At 38.1% G+C, this 21,660-nt stretch overlaps 1 protein-coding gene across 2 annotated transcripts in view; it reads left to right on the plus strand.

The window, feature by feature from the left end:
* Window positions 1–599: 599 nt before the first annotated feature.
* Window positions 600–21,660, plus strand: part of Rau (RA domain-containing protein rau) — a 40,388-nt gene continuing 19,327 nt past the window's right edge. The window contains exons 1-3 of one of the 2 annotated variants that reach the window (XM_072011464.1): window positions 600–1,353; window positions 1,546–1,839; window positions 6,995–7,214. In XM_072011464.1, coding sequence (XP_071867565.1) covers window positions 7,011–7,214 — 204 coding nt within the window. In that variant the 5' untranslated portion in view covers window positions 600–1,353; window positions 1,546–1,839; window positions 6,995–7,010. Of the gene's footprint in view, window positions 1,354–1,545; window positions 1,840–5,124; window positions 5,646–6,994; window positions 7,215–21,660 lie in introns of those variants that run through there. The other variant, XM_072011463.1, reaches the window with a different exon arrangement.

Genomic DNA, 21,660 nt, shown 5'->3' on the forward strand with positions numbered 1-21,660 from the left:
CTAATTTATAATATTTCGATGTTTTATTCGTAAGATAAAATTTTAAACTGGAACTGAGAGACACTTCCTCTTTACTTTCAGAAATAACCGATACATTCGTTGAAGTGGATCTTGAAGTAATGGCGACGTCAGACAGCTTCGCGATGAAAGCAACACTCCTGGGAATGAAGAACTCATCGAAGAACTATCTCCTGAACTAGATGCCGTCGGCAAATCTTGTTATAGTGGATGCCGCGGGATATGCAATCGAGAGATATCCCGCGGTGCTTCTTTCGATCCACTTAAAATTTTTTGGGCCCCGTTACTCCGGTTTTCTTGCGCTACTTGCATCAGGAGAATGCTCGCGTAACAGACTACTCGTACTTCGTATACGAAACACTTACTCTTCCTAAGAACATCTCGTAAAAGTACATATTAGATCGTGATAATACGCAGTCTGCAATTTCTAATTAATTTTTTCATTTTTTAAACATATGTATTTTTAATTTTATGTTTGGTACAAATTTTGGAAAATTTCCCTGTTCTCTTTGTTTCCTTATTGTATCTTAAGTGTAATTATATTGAATTTAGGTATTTACAGTATTTATTGCTCGGATATGTCATTAAAAAATTAAGTCGTTCAGAAAAACAATCCAAGGAATTTCAATGAATAGAAAAATTATCGATGGACACGTATGTAAACAATTTTGTTTCATCATGATTTCGTCCAATTATCTCGGCGCGTGTTAAACCTTAACAAACAATATGACGTTATCGGGTTAGTGTACAGTTGCAGACACAGAAAACAACACCCATGGGAAAGGACACGAACTTGTCGATGACCATGGGGAAAGAGTCCAGTTGATGTTGGGGGTCCCTTTGAATGCATGCAGCACGGCATGGTCCCGGAAATCAGTCCCGTCACGCAGGCCGGAAACTGGACGATGCCACGTTGCTGGATTGACATTAAATCCCATCAACCATTCTCTCTGTTCAAAGCAATTACTCATTCCGTGTTAACGTATTACAAATTACAAATTAAGCTTGATTTTCGTGATCCACTTAATAGTTCATCTAATTTAAAAACGCAAATTTCTAAAAATATTCGTATAACACACTAACTATAAATCAACATTACATATATAAGGTATATATCGTAGCATTTCTCCATTGCCAGAATTTTTTCTCCAATATCAAAGCTCAGAGAAATCTCATCGATACTTCTCTCTTCCCAGATTTCTCTTCGAACTGCACGAATGAAGGCTGCAATTGGTCCATCAAAATCGAATTCCACATCGACTGCATATAATATGGTGCTTTGTCGACTCGCTTCCGCCACAGGTCCCGTAGCCTGAAATTTAAAGATCCTCAAGGGTAACATTATTTTCAGGTCGTAACACTCGGTTTAAGACGATATTCGGTTTCGGTACCGACGAACAGGTTCGCCTTGCAAGGTGAGATGCGTGCTTCTCCCGTTCTTTCATTCTCTTCCACCTTCTCCGTCTGACCATTTTCGTCTCCTACCTATACAACCCTGTACATTCGTCAACGTGTTCTTTTCACCAGTGTGGGTACCTATGAATACACGTACGCACGTGTGCAGGTGCACGATGGGCGTACGCCGTGCAGCTTGCAAAGAATTGCACACGAAGGAAGAGACTCGCCTGTGGGAAAGTAACGCAACACCATGAGAGCCAGCGACCTGGACCGCTGCTGCCAAACTCCCATAGCGGCGTATGCATGCCATAGCAGCGTGCTCGTGGTGCTGGACGTGCTTGTTGCGTGCACGAGGATAAAGTGGCTGACCACCGTGGTTCCGATATGCTCTCTGACTTCGTTCTAGCCGAGTTCCCGTCCCTGGTAAGCTTGTTCCTGCTGTATGAATTGGTAAAAACATTTTCATTCATTGAATATCGACCTCGGACTATAGTTTAGCAGAGGTACTATTAGAATTTTAATTTCTACTGATTGACAATTTCCGAATTGCAAATATATGTATGTATGTATTGCATCTTAAGAACTTGTATTTTGATACCTTCCATTCATCTTATTTAGATTTGGGATTATAGTTATAGGGATAACATGAATAGTATAATAATGTAACGTGATATGATACAAAATATTATTTCAAATTATAGCTACGATATACATATAAACATCTTTTCATGTCTCATAGGAAGGACTTTTGTTTTGTTTCCTATAGCGCAACGTTCCTTCAACCAAGGCTTCTGAATTTTTCTTAGTGATTTATAAGGATTTAAACGTCTCATAAGCGATTCACGATGATTTTATTTTCTAAAATTTGGAACATTCCAAGCCTGGAAGAGATCCGAGTCGTGGCACGATGACGAGCTGCATCTATGATAAATGAGCGAATCGAAAGTCGTACTCGAGTGCTCCTTTCGCATGACATACAAGTTTCAGAGTTATCTGCCGATTGCAGCTGCGACGGGAGTGATCTAGTTGCCGTAGCTAATTGAATTTTCTCCTTGAGATCGTCGCGAACGAAGCCAGACAGCCGAGGGAAATGCTTCTCACAGGAGGCTCGTTGTTCGCGACAAAAGGCAAGAGTGTTGCACCAGGGAATCGCGATATCACGCGTGGCTGAGACTCCACGGCTTTCACGTTGCGATATATTTACTCGACGTTCCTCTACTTAAGGGTTGAGATGTCTATAAAATCCTTCTGATGGTACCGACAGTGGTATCAGAATATTTTACGCTCTTCACGGGTCTTCGACCTCTAACGTGAAAAAAACACAATTATAATAGAAAGAGAGTGTTGTCAATTGATCATAATTTATTTAATCTACCTATAAATCATAGAATTACGTGGTAAATGGTTGTGAGTAGTCTTTATTAACTGTAGCTTCAAATTTGATAAATGGAGACTATCAGATTCAAAATTCTTATTCGGTATATTTATAACATCTTTATAGCTGTATCATATCTACTTTAAATAAGTCGACCACCCCATAAAACGTCCCTTGTAAGGTAAAACCCACGCAGGTATAATGGTACGCTTCCTATTCGTCTTTTCTACGTTTCAGCATGCAACCTGCACCCTACCCAAGGACCAATCGGTTCCGCTCACGTTGATTCTTTTCGCAGTCTTTGTAAACGAGCGAAGTGGCACTCACGAATGAACGTGTGAAGCATTTTCACCTGTTCAAAGGCGATACTTGCGGAATCCGTAGGATCTCAGACGAAAGAGAAGCTCCGCGTTACGTCGCGAGAGAAATCAGTAAAAAGATTATCACTGGTAAGAAGGAAATTGCCCTAGTCGTTTCCGGAATGAAAGCAAACGCATAACTTTCTTTCGTCTTCTGCTCGAGGGATCGCGTTTATTCAATTTAGATCGTATCTAGAACACTGGAAAACGAAATGTTTTTCAATCGAGTCTTAATCTAGGAAATAATCATAGGTTTTCCATAAGTGTAGACATTTCTGTCTAAGCTACAGACATTTTCGTAGTTCTACTCCTACGTGAAGAACGATCGTTTTTCTCCGAAAAAATTAACACGAAATTTTTTCTCTCGGTGTATAATCGACGCCCATGCATTCATGGATTTCATGTGATTACGTAGGAAGCACCACTTTTTGTCTTTATGTAATTATTTTTGTTTCGTCAATATAGGCACCGTCGTATGACTAAAATATCGTCTTCTATAAAGGGAAGACGAAACTTCTGTATCGAAGATAACTCGTTGTCACGGTCGATTTAACTTGCGAGTCGCGAGTATCGCGTAGGAGTTTATCAGAAAGCAGCCTCTTACCAACGTTCTATATTTTCTCTAAAAGAAGATTGCCTTAAAAAGTTCACTTATCAACAATTATAATAAAAGCACATATTTAATATTATACTTCGTATACTAACTTTATAACTTCGTATAGTCGCGATTTACTATCGGTTTATACTTTCTGAATTTTCTATATGTGAAACAACGAAGACGAGATGACTGGGCGTGTGTATTCGCGGTAACTATTAGTAGCTAGACTGCATTTTTTCAGAATCTCGAAAGTCGCGCGTGACGTCCATTAGTAGGTAGAACTTGTTCCAAAGACATTTGTAATTTACTTTCTTAGGAAGCTACTTGAAGCGTTTACGGAATTTCAATCATCATTTAAGGCGTCACATGTCACGGGTTGAATTACTTCTCACCCTATGATCGTCTCAGTAATAAATTGGAAACACCTTGTACCCACGTACTCCCAAACCTATACGAAATATAAAATACTATACCCTTCCCTTTTATTACATCGATATTCAAATTTCATCACGTATGTTGTTCCTTACAATAAACATGCTCGTTAGGCCGACCGAAAGGAATGTACAATTTTCTTTATTTCAATACAATTTTCATTTAAAAATCAGCTTGTTAATCTTTAGCAGATTTAGTGTACTTTCTAGATTGAATTTTAGTAGAATTAAATTGAATTTTAATGGGTCTTTTTGATCTTTTTTTACACAATGAACTTTGTTGATAACTTTGTTAAAACGTTATAGAATCATAATTATTGACAGACAACGAGATTCGTGTATATTTTTGTGAATACAACTAAACAGGTAAAACCTACGTAGAGATTTGTTTTATCTAGGTACTAAATATATCATAACGAGTACTATACTTGAGATATTTTACATATTTTTGGATACTATCCGCATTCTGTGAATTTTTTCCCTTTTTCCCGCAGAGCCGTGTGAATCCAATTACCAACATAAATTTTTACAAACATAATAGAAGAGAAATAGAATAGAAGAAATTTGCTTCTATATGATTCAAATTTATTTCGCATCAACTCACTCGTTTTTTAATATATGCACCCCAAAAGTGATGATGGCGAAGGATCAGTGAAACGAGACGAAAGCAAAGAAGGAATTAAACCCCGGACATCCTTCTGGCTTACGAACGAACGCCTACTCGTTGCTGAAAAGTTGCAAGCTTCGAGAGAAACAGAGATAGGATAAAAAGAGAGAGCAAATACTCTTCGTGGACATACGACCGTACGGTAACGAGATTCACGCCCCCGCACCAACACAGCGATAGAAAGTCGCGCGCATAGAACGTTCGGCGGGTCTCATGCACTCGCAGGAAGGTCGTTTTCTTTCCTCTACGCCTCGTAGGCTTACTACGCCGACTTTACACGACGCGACTGCTCACGCGTCCCTTTCAGTCGTAGCGCAGCGCTCGTGGCGTGTGGAACGTCGTGCAGACGGGTGATTTTAACGCTGGACGAGGCGTCTCGTTCTTTGCTCGTTCAAGCATCACGCGACGCGTCTTTTATTCTTATATTAAATCCGTCAAAATCATTAAAGGACTAAAAATATAAGTAAGAATAATAATTCGTGTCACAGTGAATCGTCGAGATAGTTACGTGGATTTGAGGAAGAAGAAGCTTGTTCCACGAGGATTCGTCAAGTGACTTTGAATTTTTGGAAGATTTCCAACAACAGAAACTGAAAGATTTAATAGGGACTGTCTAGATAATATGTTATTAATCGTTGAACAATATTTGGGAGTAATTTGTTCAACAGTGTCGTAAGGTGTAATTATCATTGGATGCACTCAATGCCACTTGTTCGCCAAGTGTAAACATGATTCCCGCGCATTGACGTATGCACCAGACTGCGAGTGCGGGCTGCACTCAGCTGTGAATTGGTAAAAAGTAAGTATCCATGTGAATATTCACGACTGTATTGCGTGATAACGTTATCGATACCGTCTGTCCTCCTCCGTAACACGTGACATTTGAATGAACATATCCCTCGTGTGTGTGTATATATATATGGGCTTCGAGGCACGCTTTTAATTAGAAGAAAATAATTAATATGGCTGATTTTATAATATATTAAATTCAATAGATACGAATGGTCTTCCATACATGGCCCGAAGTATCGAGCGTCGATGTTTAGAATGGCTGTTTATTATTAATGAGAAGAATACAGTTAACACTGTGAGAATGGTTACCAGTTTTTTCTTGCGCTTCCTTGTTATGAAAACATTTAACAATCGGGCCACGTACAGCTACCTCTTGGATGCGCATCGCGCTTCTCGCGAATGTTTAAGCTTTCGAACTTCTGGCACGCAGCTGTGTCGTCCCTTAGGCTGTTTATGTGACATTCAAGGGCTTTCCTTCTTTTGTCTGTCTCTCGTTGTCCGACGAAATTACGTAGATGCTAGTTTTTTTCCTACTAACATGTACCAGGCACAACTCGGTAATCATCTACAGTCTCGTCGATAATTATCCAACGTCCTTCACTACGGTTGTTTCCCCTTTTCGTAGCCTTGAAGAGAGAGGCCGAAGAAACTATCAGCTACATTAACTTCTTATCCTAAATAGATGTCACGTATACATTATCCTATCTTAAGTACAACCAAAGATAGCATAAAATTAGATCAACCTGTTTTCAGGATTCTTGTTAATCCTCGCTTCTAACCGACCCGTAAACTAGTTTCCTCTCCGTTATTGGATTAATTACCACAATGAAAGGCACAATTAAATGATACAACAATAAGCATTACAATGTACAATTGGAAATTGCTTCTTGGAATATTATTTGAATGAAATTATTCAATTTTACATGTTGAAAGGAGATTCAAATTCAAACGTATAGTTAAATCAGCATTTAATTTCATCTGCGTGATACTAAATGTTATCGAATGTAATTGAACTGCAGGACCCAGTCAATAGATTATTAGACTAAATCGCTAGATACAATTGATCAATTATGTTTTCTGAAAATTCCAGTTTGTTTCTTAAGTTCAACCAGTCTTCTTTTCTTCAATTTATTTTCTAATCTTTTATGAATCTGATTTCTAGTATTCCTTAAGAGCAGAATATATTTGATTTATATTCAATTTTACATATCTGAAATAATTCACTTTTCACAGTTAAACATTTTTAGACTTCGTCTCGATGAAGTCTATCAGTTGTTTGGCTTCTAGATATGTAGTTCGACCAACAGTTTCATATTTTGAGCAAAACTAAGGGAAACAACCGAATTTCGATTTCAGGTGAGATCAAAGAGGGATGCTGAAGCACGTGTCAGTCTCGCCGTGGCGAGGGCGAGCAGATAGCGTGAGTCTGGCTTCGAGCGGTGGTGCGAGTAGCTGCGGAAGCGGAAGTCCTACCCCTGGACACACACCACCGCCATCAAGGGCATCTTCGTGCGCTTCACTTGCGCCCTTAACCGCCCTATCGAGCTTTTCTCCTGCTGACGCAACTCCACAGCAGGTAAGTCCATGAAATTACATACAACTCTTCCCTTTTCACACCGATCTCGATTGTCCCGATTAAAATAAGGTCGATCGAACCTTTTGTTCGTAATCAAATGAGGATTAAATCGAACAAAAGACCATGCTAGATGAAAAAAGTCGCGCATGAAGCAAAGAGAAAGGTCGAACGCACCGCGGGAGGGTACAAAAAAGCAATGACGTGGTTGCTTAATGAAGCAAACGAGGAGAACAAAACGTTATCCGTGACAGGCGTTAAAACGGTTTCATGAAAACGAGAACAAAACGATTCCCTGCACTTATTAACAGCTGGACCACGTGTGTCCTTGTCTGTTCGCACTAATGAGATTCATCGACGGTACGTGTGTTTAATCCACGATTATTTCTGACGTAGTCATTCGCTTGATTACGATCCCGCCAAAAATAGTCGCGATTATTCTCGATTGAATAAACAGCATTCGTGATAAAATTATCAATTGGTTGAAATTATCAGTTATATTCGAAATTATTACGCCATACAAAATTTCCATTGCGTTAATCGATTCAAGATATTCCGAAATATTTCATTGGTTTTATTTGAACGTTGACAGAAGTCAGGTTTGAGATGAGGGTGAATTTCTCACGAACCGAATGTCCCCAAGTTCGTCAAGCAGCAACTGTAGGCGGCTCGGTTTCGCATCCCTTTTTGCGCGAACAGAAACATGACTCTCCGGAGGCCCTTGATCCCAGCAAGATGCTTAGGGTAGCCAGTTTAGTCCAACATCTGCAAGGAAATGGAGGACACAACTCAAACCATTTGAATATTCAAATAAAATTTCCAGCGAATATACTGGTAGTTTCTTCGTGGCGTGTAAAATTTCGATCGAGCCAAGTTAATTGGCATTAAAGTCGATTACTCGCATACCTCGCGTATCATCGTCGATATCGCCGGTATCGTTAGTGTCGACCGGCTGAGTCAATAAAAATTAGGGTCATCGCATTTAATACAATGCGAACTTTGCATTATTGCCGGTCAACACCCCAGTTTCTCTAGATATTAACTACACGATTGTTGAATACATAGGTACATTGCAGAGTTTTCATTGTATTTGCGTTTGCCTGGCCCGTTTCACACGAGGCTGCGCCAAAGGTCGTTACAAAACAGCTGGATTCTTCCGTTAACTTCTTCGAGAAACCAACTGTGTATGAGCATCCTGGTCACTGATTTGTGAATATTTTTATGGTGGTAATATTTTTAGTCATCTCAAATTTCACGATTCCAGTTCTGTTCTTTTAGGAGAAACCATTAACGCCCCCGATTTACATCTCCAATTCTTTATTTTTCACTTCCTCTATTAACCTTCTACGAGAGTAAACAATTTTTTTCGACAAATTGACCTACATATGTTGATTAAATCTTAATTTTTTACGAATTTTTTACTAAATTTTAATTTTTGACTTTCGGTTAACAGTTTCGTGTCTTTAGTGACAATAAAAAACAAATTCGTTAATGATATTTTTTTTCAAAGAAAGAAGATATATATCACCCTTAAGGTTGAAGTTTTTTTTCTTTCGGTGTCTTCCGATGGACGAAGTTCATCTTTGTCGTACGTCCCGCAGTTTTTGTTCATGGAACCAGGAATTCTCTGTGAGAACCCCGCATGCCAAGGCGTCGCACATTGCGGCCAACTCACAATGTGAAATGAAAAACTATACATACCGCCGTAACCCTGATGGATCCACTTAATCGCACTTGCTCCCTGCCTACCGACCTTCGTTCCTTAGTAGGTTGCCAGGAATGAACCGGAGAAACGACTATGTTACGAACAATCAGCTTGTTGCGATTTGCGACATGAAAAACTTTGAAAAGTAGGAACTTTCTCTCCGAACGAAGTAGTCCAGAAGATACAAAAGATGTTACAAAATATTTAATTTATAATTAACCACAAGAATTTTCTAAATAATCTAACAGCAAAGAAGATCAAGAGTTTTCTTTAATGAAACTCTTAATCATTAAATTCAATTTTCTCATTCCTCATATAAAAGTGACTTAAAAAATTTACAGTGAAAGTTCTCTGAAAGATAGCGTGAAGCAAAATTTGTTAAGAAATGATATGGCTAAGAGCGATGGAATGTTCCTTAACAGAAAACGAAAAATAAATAGCATGCTCCATTTTAGATATAGAATGACAGTCGGAAAAGTCGGCGCCGTATGGATTACAGCGTAATCGCTGGTGGTAGCTTGTCACGATAGCAAACTATTCTGTCTCTCAGATAGAGGTTGTACTTTGATACGCGTTCGACTGCAATTTGTTTTCGTTGAATCATTTTTATGTCATTTGATACAAATAGGGATTTTTTGTACTTCTCTTTTTATGATCATTTGTATTTTACAGTAGCTCTTTTTTTATATTTTTGTAAAAGTTAATGTGTTAGAGTCCTATTTTAATTTCCATGCAGCGCGACCAGACACATTATCGTGCTTGCGATAAGATAAAGAACGCGCGGAAGCACCACGATCTTACTATTCCCTTGCTGGTGGAGAAAAAGTCTGGAAACCGGTATGAAATAAAATGTATTCTGGTCAAAGCTTTCTTTTTTCTCCGTGTTAACTAACTGTAGGAAGATCAACAACGATACTATTGCGGCTTTCAGAATACCACACAATTTTACGTAACTGGGACGAAAAGTGAAAAATCGTCACTCGCGACCAATGATCTTGATAATGTCAATGTCTTCTCGTAGACACTCCATTTCCATATTAAATGATATCATTACACACCACGAGCACGTAAAACCACTAACATTTGCATTTATTCAAACAAAAATTTGTTGCTTCTGTTATCTCTTCAATTTTTGTATGTTAAATCATCTTTAATCTATTCCGTTAGTTTATGACGATTCGATATAGTATTCGTTTTACTGTTAATGGAATACATCGTTAGATACTTCGAAACAAATTACTATACTCTATTACATACATTTACGAGATAATGGAATAATTTTGCCTTTTCTTAGAACACTAATTCTAATTACGGTACTTATATCTTCTTTTGTACTACATGTTCGTTTTACATAAATTTTCCACGATATCTTTCGTGTAAACTGTCGGTTATAAATATTAGAATATCTACACAATACATAGAGAAATTAGCAAATATTACTGTAAAATAATTCATTCTCTTTTCCAATGTTCCAATTTTGGATCAAATAGGATAATCAAATGACTTGCAATTTGCCAAATTTGTCTTTATTTATCGATCAAATTAATCAAATTTTATTTGTCGAATTTATTTAAACCTGTTCCTACTATGCAGAAGAATTTGTTAATATTAATAACTTGCAATTTGTCACATGTAAAATTTCACTAAAAATATTAAATATTTGCTCGTACAAGAGTCGAATTAAAAACCGCAAGTTTCACGTAAACGAAATTCGATGCTGCAGAATCTGGATCATCTCAATAATCGTTGATCATCCTACCGCTATACGCACCAAATCACGTTCCATGTACCTTCTCGTTCCGCCTCTGGATGCCGGACTTGTCCTGCGTTCTCGGACCTCGCAACATCCGGCGCGACGGCCCGTAGTTCCGGCTTTCTTGTCTACGTGTATCTTTTATTTGAACCGGTCTTGATAAAACGTACTACCCGTTGTTCCATCAGAATGTTCGGCTTTTATCTGTCGATCGATCGACCTTCACTCTTGTGACGATTTACTCTTACAACTTCTGTCTGCATAATTTCGCTACGTTACAATGGCTCTCGTCATGAAATCAATATGCTAGAAGAGATTTCATAATACCTTTTTTTTTTTTTTTGGTTGCGGAAGGTCAATGGAGATGCTTAACCCTTTCATTCTTACAGGTGGCTATAATTTTCCATTGTAACATTATATCCATTATGAGTTTTGACATTTCAAGAATGGTTGTACGCATACGTTCACCTTTCGCTATTGAATTTTTATTAGGTTTCAGTGTGAAATATTACTTACGATCAGACACATTAATCATCTCATTAATTTGCTGCAATTTAATTTTTATTCAGTTGTATTAAAACTATAGTTCAGTACAGTTGTTTAAAAAAATGGAAATGTAGCAATGTTTCCTTATAAAGAAGTAAAATTTGTACAATCTTTGGTATATAAAGTAGGATCATAAACATTCATTACGAGATATTTATAGTTTTATTAAAATCATAATTTAGTTTAGTTTCTTGGAACTACAAAAATGTAGTATTATTGTACAATAGTACAATATAATAATCTATCATTATCCCAATCTTCTGAAATTAGATTTCTTTTCACTTCAATCCAACGCAGAGTTTCGAAAATATAAAAATATTTTTTCACGCCATTCAATATAAATTAATCTCACTTTCATCATTAGAACAGAAGTTAGTTGTCTTACTAAATTTTTTAGCACTTCTCTACACGTAACAGCATTGTCTCCGAAACAATATTAGAATAGTCCTTGCGCAACCAGATTTCCAAGCGGCGTACAATAAGAAAAGAACAAGTTTGTGAACGAACCAGGAAAGTCCGTGCTCCAAGCCGAGGTATTTTCGCTTCCTGCTCCGATTCCGTCATCGACGATCCACGAAACCTGAGGGCACAATCGTAATAAATTATTGGCTGCATTAATTATTATACGTCGGTGCACCCGCATGACGGCGACACGGTAAACCAGAATTTCAAAAGGGAATCTCTGTATTTTTAGCTTGAAGAACTTTTTTCTTTTTCATGGAGCCTGTAAAAAGAATCAGAATACCCCATAATCAGGATACAGACGATCCAGGGTTTCTTGACCGGTTTCAAGGATGCTTCTCCTATAAAACGCACCACATAATCGTCAGAGTTATGTCTGCTATGGAGGCATCTCTTTTATATATCCGTTACGGGCAGAACGTGGCTCGAATTCACACGATTAGGCTACGAAACTGGAGTTATAGTATACTCAGTATACTAAGAGGGGTTGCTCCACGTTCTACGGTATCCGTTGATTTATTATCATGCTAATGACTTTATGGAACGCTGCCTGTTATGTAACAGTATTAAGTGGCGCTTTCCAACGACGGGGGAATGCCATTACGTCACGGTGTAGCGCGAAGGAAACCGTAATTGGTGCACCGATAGATTCTTATTAGGCATTATTCTACAATAAATAGAAGATTTTATCTTTATCGATCAACCCTTTAGATGTAACTTTGGAAGCATTCGACAGATATTTAGAGGGTTATTTAAAGAACGCACGAGCTACGAGAACATTCTGTTCTTCCTCTGTCCCTTCGCTGATAATTATAGGTTATTATCCGCTTCTGTTCTCTCGTAAGAGGAACGACTCGCGAGATGAACTCTTCTTCTTGGAGCGCATCGGGGACATGAGATTTTTAAGCGAGTGCTGCCTCTTAAGTAAACACGCGTGGACCTAACAAAAACATCGTTGACATGTGTGACGTGAAAAATATCGAGGCTAACATCTCTTCCAGTGTTTTATGACTGGATTAAAACTCACTTACGCCAGTTTTTACCTCTGTCAGATATCTATTCGGTAGTTTTGCTTATTTTCATAGTGAGTTCTTTTAAGGAACCAGATGTATACTCGCAAGATTCGGCAAAACTGTGGATCGTACATCGTTGACAGAACAAATCCAGAGATAATTTGGAACAGGAAAAGGTTTGAGCGATTAGATACCGGAATTCTTGTGTAATGCGGTTCATCTTTTCCCATACACGCGTTTTCTTATGATAAAGTTCAGTCCTCATTTGCAGTTAGCAAGTAAGAAAGAGCGAGACTTCCGTCATCTTACAATAAATACCGAGAATCGGTGATTCGGCTTCCGTTGTGATAACAAGTTAGCGGCTATCGATCATCGAATATAAATAACACCGTTTCTCTTTCCATTTATCTGCAGTTTCAGACTCCCGGTGTTGCCCTTATCTGTGCCGTTCACCCGTTTTTCCCAGAACCGCTCGTGTATCGGCAGAAAGAAAAAAATCTGAAGATTGGCGCCAGAAGAATTACATGGCTGGTCTTTAAGAAGCTCGTGGTTCGTTCTAATTTGAACGCGTATCCTAGGATTTTAGAAATACCGTATTTCTTGAATATTGTTATCATCATCGCCTAATATAGTCGAAGAAAAACAAAATAGAAAATTCAGTTAGAAGATTCATAAACAAAGAAAGGTTCTAAAATTATAATTCAAGTGATATTATTAACAAAGTCATTTCTTATTTCGATAAAGAATTGATCTTAGGGGTGAAAATGTCATTTTAAAGAAATCATACAGTGTACCTATCGAAAAGAAGTTAAATTCGAAGTTTTGTAGCTTTTCGTGTTCTACAATATGGTTGTTTAGAATTTTCCAAAGATACTATCTTTCTCAAATCTTCAAGAGCGTATCTTTTTACATTAACGACCCTTAGTTTATTGAAATTACATTGCGAATGAAGAAGAAATTATTTTCATTACCGATCTAATATTAATTACAGTAGCATTGAAAGGAACTCTCGTGTGCGAAAAGCCCTTGTAAGGACCATCGTGGGCGAACATTTGGCATTCAGATCACGGAAACATTGGTTTATTGGCGTAAACCGATCCGGTCGTTACATCGTTCTCGGCGATTAATCGTCACGGTTGATTCTGTCTTTTTAGCTCCTTTCAATGCCAGAGTGCGAATTCGGAATTGAAACCGTGTCCGTTATTATCTCCGTGCATAGTCACATCCGCGATTTAACGTTTCAGCCGATCGTCCAGCCGGAATTCGTTGCTTAACGTGAGCGACAATCGTCGATTACGTAACTTCGTGTGACGCACGTACACGTTTCAAGTACGTTTCTCGACAATTTTCACGGGGCGGATTCTTCGCACGAACGATGACGAGAATGATTAAAGGATAGTGGAGACGATGTGACGTTGGTTCTTTACGACCTCGTAGCAGTGATGCTGTACTACATATTTGATAGTATTGTATTTCCAAATGTGGGACCTGTGCATCACTATGTAATAATATGCATATAATAGAATTCTATTTATTTATTTTAAGAGGAAAAGAGTTCATATAACAAGTTGTTTTGAAATACAAATCCATAGGTCTCGAGAAATTTTATATTAAAACTACATATACTGAAGCCGCTGGTAATATCATGGAAATTTTCTGAGTATAAAAGGTCAACATCTATGGGAATTGAAAAGATAAAAATGATTTCACTATATTATTGTGTCATTTAAACATAAAATTAGAAATTCACAGCTCGTCTTCGCTGTCTGTGACTTCTCATTCATATAATATGAATTTGCATAGAAAACGATTCTATCGACACCATCTAAAGTTTCGCCCAATACATCGCGTTTTACTGTAAATCTATCACATCGTACAAGCTCATCGTTTTAAAGACCTAGTGACATTGCATCGCTCGTTTGTCCCAGACTAAATTGTCACAGGGCTATCGATCGTTACGCGAACAAGAAACTTTGATTACGAGCACAAAGCCGGCGCGACGTACGGCTTGATCAAGGCTCGTAGCCCATTCATGAGCATCGTCGTACGAATTCTTTAAGCATGAATGTTGTCTGGGATTGGTCACAAGCTACCGGTGAAAGCACTCGCAGCTGGCTACTCACACACGTGGCCGCGAACGAGTACGCGAAACTACCTACTCTCGAGTAATACTAAGAGTCGTAGTGTGGCCTGTGACGCATGACGGGCAATTAGAGTACCATTTTTCATGTTTATTGCATCGTATCGAGCTTAATCATCATATTACTCCGAAGCATATTAGTCTCTATGAAACGAAATATTATTCTCTTTAATTTCACAGAAAATCAAATGGGAAATAGGAATTGTATAAGAAGTATTTTGTAACTTGTTAAATGCTCTAAATAGAAACATTAGCGTATCACGTCCCACTTTCCTCGAAAGTGAAAAAATAAACCGTTTTCTACGATTTCTTGCGAAATAGCTACAGTATGCATAAGGTATTACCCGGATAAGTGTTACTATATAGCGGATCCTGGGATTTGCTTACAACTACGCACTGTTCACACCGTGAGCACGTGCTAACTAGCTGATAGTTGGTTTGTCGTATACTCTCATCGTTGCAAAGGCGCCAAAAGGTCTTGTGTCACCAGGAATTCGCGGTATTATATGGGAGACAATCGTGTCGACGTGTAGGTCGTGTGCTGCATTCTACGAATTCACTTATACGATGTCCTTGATTCTTTCAGCCTGGTGACAGGTACAGGTATCACACATCTTGTTCGTCTATTAAGTTACAACATGAAATTTTTGATTTTTTATGGTTCATACTTTATTGAATCTTGGAAGAGGTAGAGAACAAGTATATACTCGTCGAACATTTGAACCTGTTATTAAATTACAATATATGAAGTTTCCCATTTCTTGCGAGACACGTCTACCTCATCAATCCTTTAAATATGAATACATTTTCATAAATTATTTCCTTCAGATGCGAAAAAATGACAAAGCTAATGAGTTAATCAATACGCGAACCCCGCATCTCAAATTTGATTAAAATCGTCTATTGACCATAGCCATATAAGTAAATCCATAACATAAGAGTTAAATTTTTGAAAAGATCCTTGTATAATATGTATTATATTAAAGAATTATCTGAAAGTTAGATGCTATGTAAAATAATTTAAAAAGATGAACATTTTTGTCAAGAGAAAATGTTTCGGAAGTCGTTATAATAAAATTGTATATCTCGCCTTTCTGGTTTCCTGATATTCTTTTTGCCAACATTATATAAACATCTCGATCTTAGTGCCACTAGGAATTTCTCATTTTATAATTCCCATGAGATACTTTCGAATTTTCTTATGCAACACAGACTATGCGAATTGAATTCCCGTGTAGCCTTATTGAAAACCTTTTCTTTGATCTGTCATCGATCGACATCTGGCTGAATTGAAAGCGACAATTGCGGTTCGAGCCTTCAGTGCAGATGGTCGCGCTTCGCGTTTCTACAAACGCCAAACACAATCATGATTGCGACACTTAACATTCTTCTCGGTTTCGCTATCCACGGCCTTTCTTTATGGGGCTCGAATAATGATACCTTCGGTGGCTGGCACAATGCTGGCAGTGAAGGAAAAAGGTGGGATCACGTAGAAGTCTCCGGTCAAACTTACACGTGCACCAGCGTGAAAAATATTTATATTTTCGTGTTACTCTTTGAATTCCCTCTTTTCATAATACCTGTAACTTAGGAGAGTTTATTTGGACTTATAACAAGGACATTTTGACTTAATATGTGAGCAATAGACATTTCTATTAGTGATGGGCGTTAGAGTTCCAATTTCAAAGCGATTCGAGGATTTTTAACACAATGAAAATTGGAATCATTCGAATCGATGGTCTTACAGCAAGAAATATTAACAAATAAAGATAATATTATGTGACATAATAAATATACTGTAATGTGGCTTCCGCCGTTCAAACTGTGGAAAATCTAGGTAAATCTTGAATTCTAAATCTTTAGAATCGATTAAGTAATAACGCCAATTGCGAAATTTCATGGTGTGCTCATGGTGTACATGGCTGACTCAGATCATCCCAACATCAGATCATAAAAGTAACAAGGTAAATTATTTCTTCTCGTGGAGAAAGGTACGAAAAGATTCAATGGAGACGTAAAGATTGATAAAAGCGGTCATTCGTGGTTACTATACTCCATCGATATACAATTTGGCATTACTAACATACAATGGTTGTCTTTCAGTAGGACGACCAAGGGATCCGCCACACATTTTTCTTACGATATGTCGAACGAAACGATTTTTCCTAAAAAGGAATGAATTCATATGAAGTAATTACTAATACGGTTTCTAATCATTTCTATGAGTCAGTATCAGAGCAAGCAATAGTCATACATACGTCTAGAGCCTAGAATATACTATGGAACCTGTTTGCCACTTTTATTTTTCCGGTGCTAGACGAGCGATAAAAATTTCGACGCGGGGAGTTTCGTGTTACTCGCTCGACCGCAAGAATTAATCATCTCGTCTTCCCATACGACGTATATACAATTCTTCTTTTCGTCGCCGCTACCCGATGCACACGCTCTTGTTAGCTTCTTCTCGGTACGTTTCGAGTTCGCTGAAAACCGTGTACACAAGAGAGGAACCACAAGAGTATACGATTCCTCGAATCAATGGATAATTCGGTGGTGTTACGTGCACGTAATTTCAGTAAGCTTCCATCACAACCTCACGAACACGCCTTTCACTCTTTCGATATTACGACTCGCGATAATCGTATCTATCAACGGGCCTTCTATTTGCGTAGACTTTTCTATCTTGTCATTCAAGTTCCCCCTCGGCAGACGTTCCTATTAATTGCGATTCATACTCTGGCGATGCTCGATCGGTCAATAAATTTTCATTAATTATCAGAGGTCAGAGCGCGCAATAATGCCAGAGCTCTCGATGATCGGTTCTCGTTCGATGATATTCGCCGTAGTGTAACCACCGGCACAGATCTTCCTTCATCATTGGGAAATAGTAATGGGATGAGGCTGGAGATCGCGACTCGAGTCGACCATCTGGCACACAGTGCTCCCATTCACTCTTTCTTTCGTGAATCTCCTCCCTCGTGCTCCTCCCTGTTGTCGTAACGTGTTCCTCTATCCCGCTCTTTATCCCTTTTAACCGCCTTTGTGCTCTGTTCATAGAAGTCCCCCGTTTTATATCTTCGTGTGATATCAACCGGAGCCTGGTGAACGTTTGCCTGATAATCGTGTGTTTGCCTTATGGCGCGCCACATCACTGAATTGTTGTTGCAAGAGCAAAGTCCCGCCTCGTTTTCGTGAAGCAGTTTAGGATTTGTAGTTTAGCGAAGATAAGATTCAAAGGACGTTTACTTTCATTCTAAATTACATCCATTCATTCTATTATGAAATTTTAATCACTAAATGTAACGTATGGATATAGGAAGTACCAGGTACTTACGTCCGGACTGCGGATGTTTATGGATGGTGTGCAAAGACCGAAAAATAATGGCTCATAGGAAATTATTATGAAACAACGTAAATTCACGTGACCTGTTTTTCAACCGTTAAGAACACTTTCCATTGACTAAATGTACTTTCGACAGACTCCTGCGTCATCCTATCATCATGCTACTAACCCAAATTTTAACTTAAGTCCTAAAGTAGCACTCTCTTATAATCTTAAAATATTTCCTTGTTAAAATATTAACTTAGTCCGATACTTGGTCCAATCATTGTCCAAAGTCTGTTTCAATGCAAGTTTCACGAGTTTATATGTAAACTATGAATTTGTATGCATTTACGAGAAATTTAAACTAAAAATATACAGAATACGCATAGTATATATGAATGTACAAAGTCCTTGTTAAATTATAATATTTAGAGAGTAAAATAAATCTTAGTTTAACTTCTGTTTCTTTAATTGTATTTAGAAAAATCTGAATTTCCATAAACATCCAATTACATACATTGCAGTCCAATTCTATGCGACATACGAGGAAAATCCTGATTCTACCGGATGACTGGATCAAGGCAATAGCTTTTTGCAAACACAATGAATCTCATCTGCGATTACAGTATAATTAATCTATTACAAAACGTGCCAATCGCTGATGTACAAATGTGAACCATTGTAATAAAGGGATGAGAGTGGCGGGAACCGCATCAATGAGTCGGATAGGATGCGAGTCATCGATACAGGCTGCTGTATACTCGAAAGCTAACCGGATGGGAAGCGTGCAAGGGTTCGAAACAGCCGGAAGTGTGGACACGATGATGATATTCGTGGTCCTGAGCCGGACGGAAGAGGAACACTTTCTCTGTAATTCTCTGTATTTTTTGATACTATTGAAAACAGGAAAACCTTTCATTTTCGAATGTATTATATTCGAAGCGATCAAAAATTTAATACAACGCATTCGCTGTTATTGATGCATATGGCGCTTCTGTTGAATTATTTAAGTCATACTGCGGATGCAACTCTTGCATTTTAATTTCTATGCGTTTCGACATACAGACGAAATAGTAGTAATAGTAGTTGCAACAAATATTATTTCTTATAACAAAGATATTTTTAGTAATAGAAAGCGTGGTTCAAGGCTGACTAGTATTTTAAAATAACGTTGTACGTACTAATGCTGATAAAACATGCGTAATTAGTCACTGTATAAAACTTCCTACGATTTATATGCGATTAAACTTTCTTTAAGAAAGCATATGCTTTGATATACAAGAGTAGACAGATTGATTCCACACTCCGCACGCAACGAGTGGATTAAGGTACGACTCACACGATGGTCGATCGGTCAGCACACAGGATCGTTAACGTGAGCTCGCGCGCGCACGCTCGTTGAAACGCGTAAACGGTTGAGATACACACTGTAGTAGCGTACGTGTTACGATGTATTATGAGTTAAACAACGTAATGATAGGCACGGCGCCAGTAACTCGGCGTATCTCTTGCGTGCCATGTATGCAACGGGTGTCTTAAAAACACCGCCGATTCTCTGATATCGGTGATCGTTGAAAGTGTCTTCCCCTACATATCTGTTCCCATATCGTCTGCATGCATCATTACTCGAACGTTTATAAATACCGTTACCGGGATTTTATGTGTTAGCGATAGATGAAGTTCAAAGTTTTCCATTGTTCCTTAGAACAGTTTAAAACGTGATAAAATTAATTAAAGCGATCAACTGTGTATTTGAACACGTCCGTGTCAACGATCGTTGGGATGCAAACGCACATACGAATGAGTGGTACCGATATGGGACAGTAGCTATTATCAATCACGGTTTAACAATGATAAACGATAGCCATCGTATATACGAGACAATTTCCCACAAATCCACGGTGAGAGCTTCTTATCGTCGTTCACGTTTGTTACCATGATTTCTAGCTTCCCCACGGTTCTTCTGACGAAAGAGTTAAAGCACGAACACGAAACTTCCGGTGCAATGAACCCCGTTAAAGTAACGCGCGGCTTGTTACGACACCAATATTAGTTTTACGACTAGCTTCTGGAAATAGATCGATGAAACCATACGTCATTGAAAAGCTGTTCGACAGCCTATATATACTAGACACGCGACTGTTGAAGGAGTGCAGAATGCACCTGCAACCCCCAGCGAGGGTAAATAGGGTTCGTGGAGACGTGACTGGTCGTGGCAATATCTCTCTTCTCTTTTCTTTGTCAGTGCAGACCTGCTTGATGAATAATAATTATTCTATTTTTAGAGGAAGACTGTAGTAAAGAATAACACCTTTTCTCCAGCTCAGTAGTGAATTATTTTTAGCGGATTAAAGAATATTTTATCTCTAGAGAATAGCAATTGCGTAAAATAGAATTTCTCGTAGTTCATTGACAATTACTAATTATAATGCATTATATGTATATATTATAATGGAATTATAATGCAGAATAAAAGCTTTTAGGTGTAACATTAATAACCAATTTAATAATCTAAATCTTTTTAACTGATTACAAAATTCTATTTCCGGGAAATGACAAGGGTGAAGAGCATAATTTTTTCAAATTCAATAACAATCACTGATTCAACGATATAAATTTAACTACTCAGGAAATATAGAACAAAGTTTGTAATATTGATTAATCAGGAATAAATTTATATTTAGAATTACGAGATCAGGAAAATCCAAAGTGATAAAAGGACACACATTCCAGTTGTTTTTCGGTCTTGATATAGTATACGACTTATTGACACTTGGTCAAGTGAAGTCAAGAGGACGGGTTAACTGAAGACGAGCGTCACCGCTATGCAGGCCGTTTACTTTCGGCTTATAAGCAATAATCTCGTTCTCCATTAATGATCCTCCGTAAAAACGAAAAGATTTATCAACATAAAATTATTTTCGATCGATCTTGATTCCTAAAGCACTTGTGCGCAACGATTAATCGGAGGAGAACGGAATTATGGAATTTTAAGTGGCTAAGTTCGAGACTTCGTGCATTCATTTCGCAGTGACTGCCTCGCTTCTGCATTATTCATGAAAAAGAACCACCTCCGTTCCAGATAACCCTCTGTTGTCGACCTTATCGCCTTATGGTTGCCGCAATACCAGTCAGGTGTGTGCATTGTGCACCGACCGAACAGAAGGGCAACTTTACAGGCCTAGGTTAAGAAAATGCAAGGACAGAGAAAGCCGTATGATTATATACATAGATAACGACGTAGACATTTCAGTTTTTGCCCTTTCGTGACTTCATTGTACCTGGATATCGCGAAAAAATTACACGTCATGTGTAACTACGAAATAATTGCTGAATAGACAATTTATTCGTCTGACGATTTTCTTTGACCAACGTGTATTATGGAAATGTGGACATTATTCCCGTATGCATATTTTTAGACAAGGCAGTCTTCAGTGTAATCTTGAATTTCTGAAGTCAATTATTTTCTTAACTTGGTCTAGGGAATTTAAACTTCAGTTTTCAAGAC

The sequence above is a fragment of the Bombus fervidus genome, chromosome 10, assembly GCF_041682495.2.
Source record: "Bombus fervidus isolate BK054 chromosome 10, iyBomFerv1, whole genome shotgun sequence".
Classification (NCBI taxonomy): Eukaryota; Metazoa; Arthropoda; class Insecta; order Hymenoptera; family Apidae; genus Bombus; species Bombus fervidus.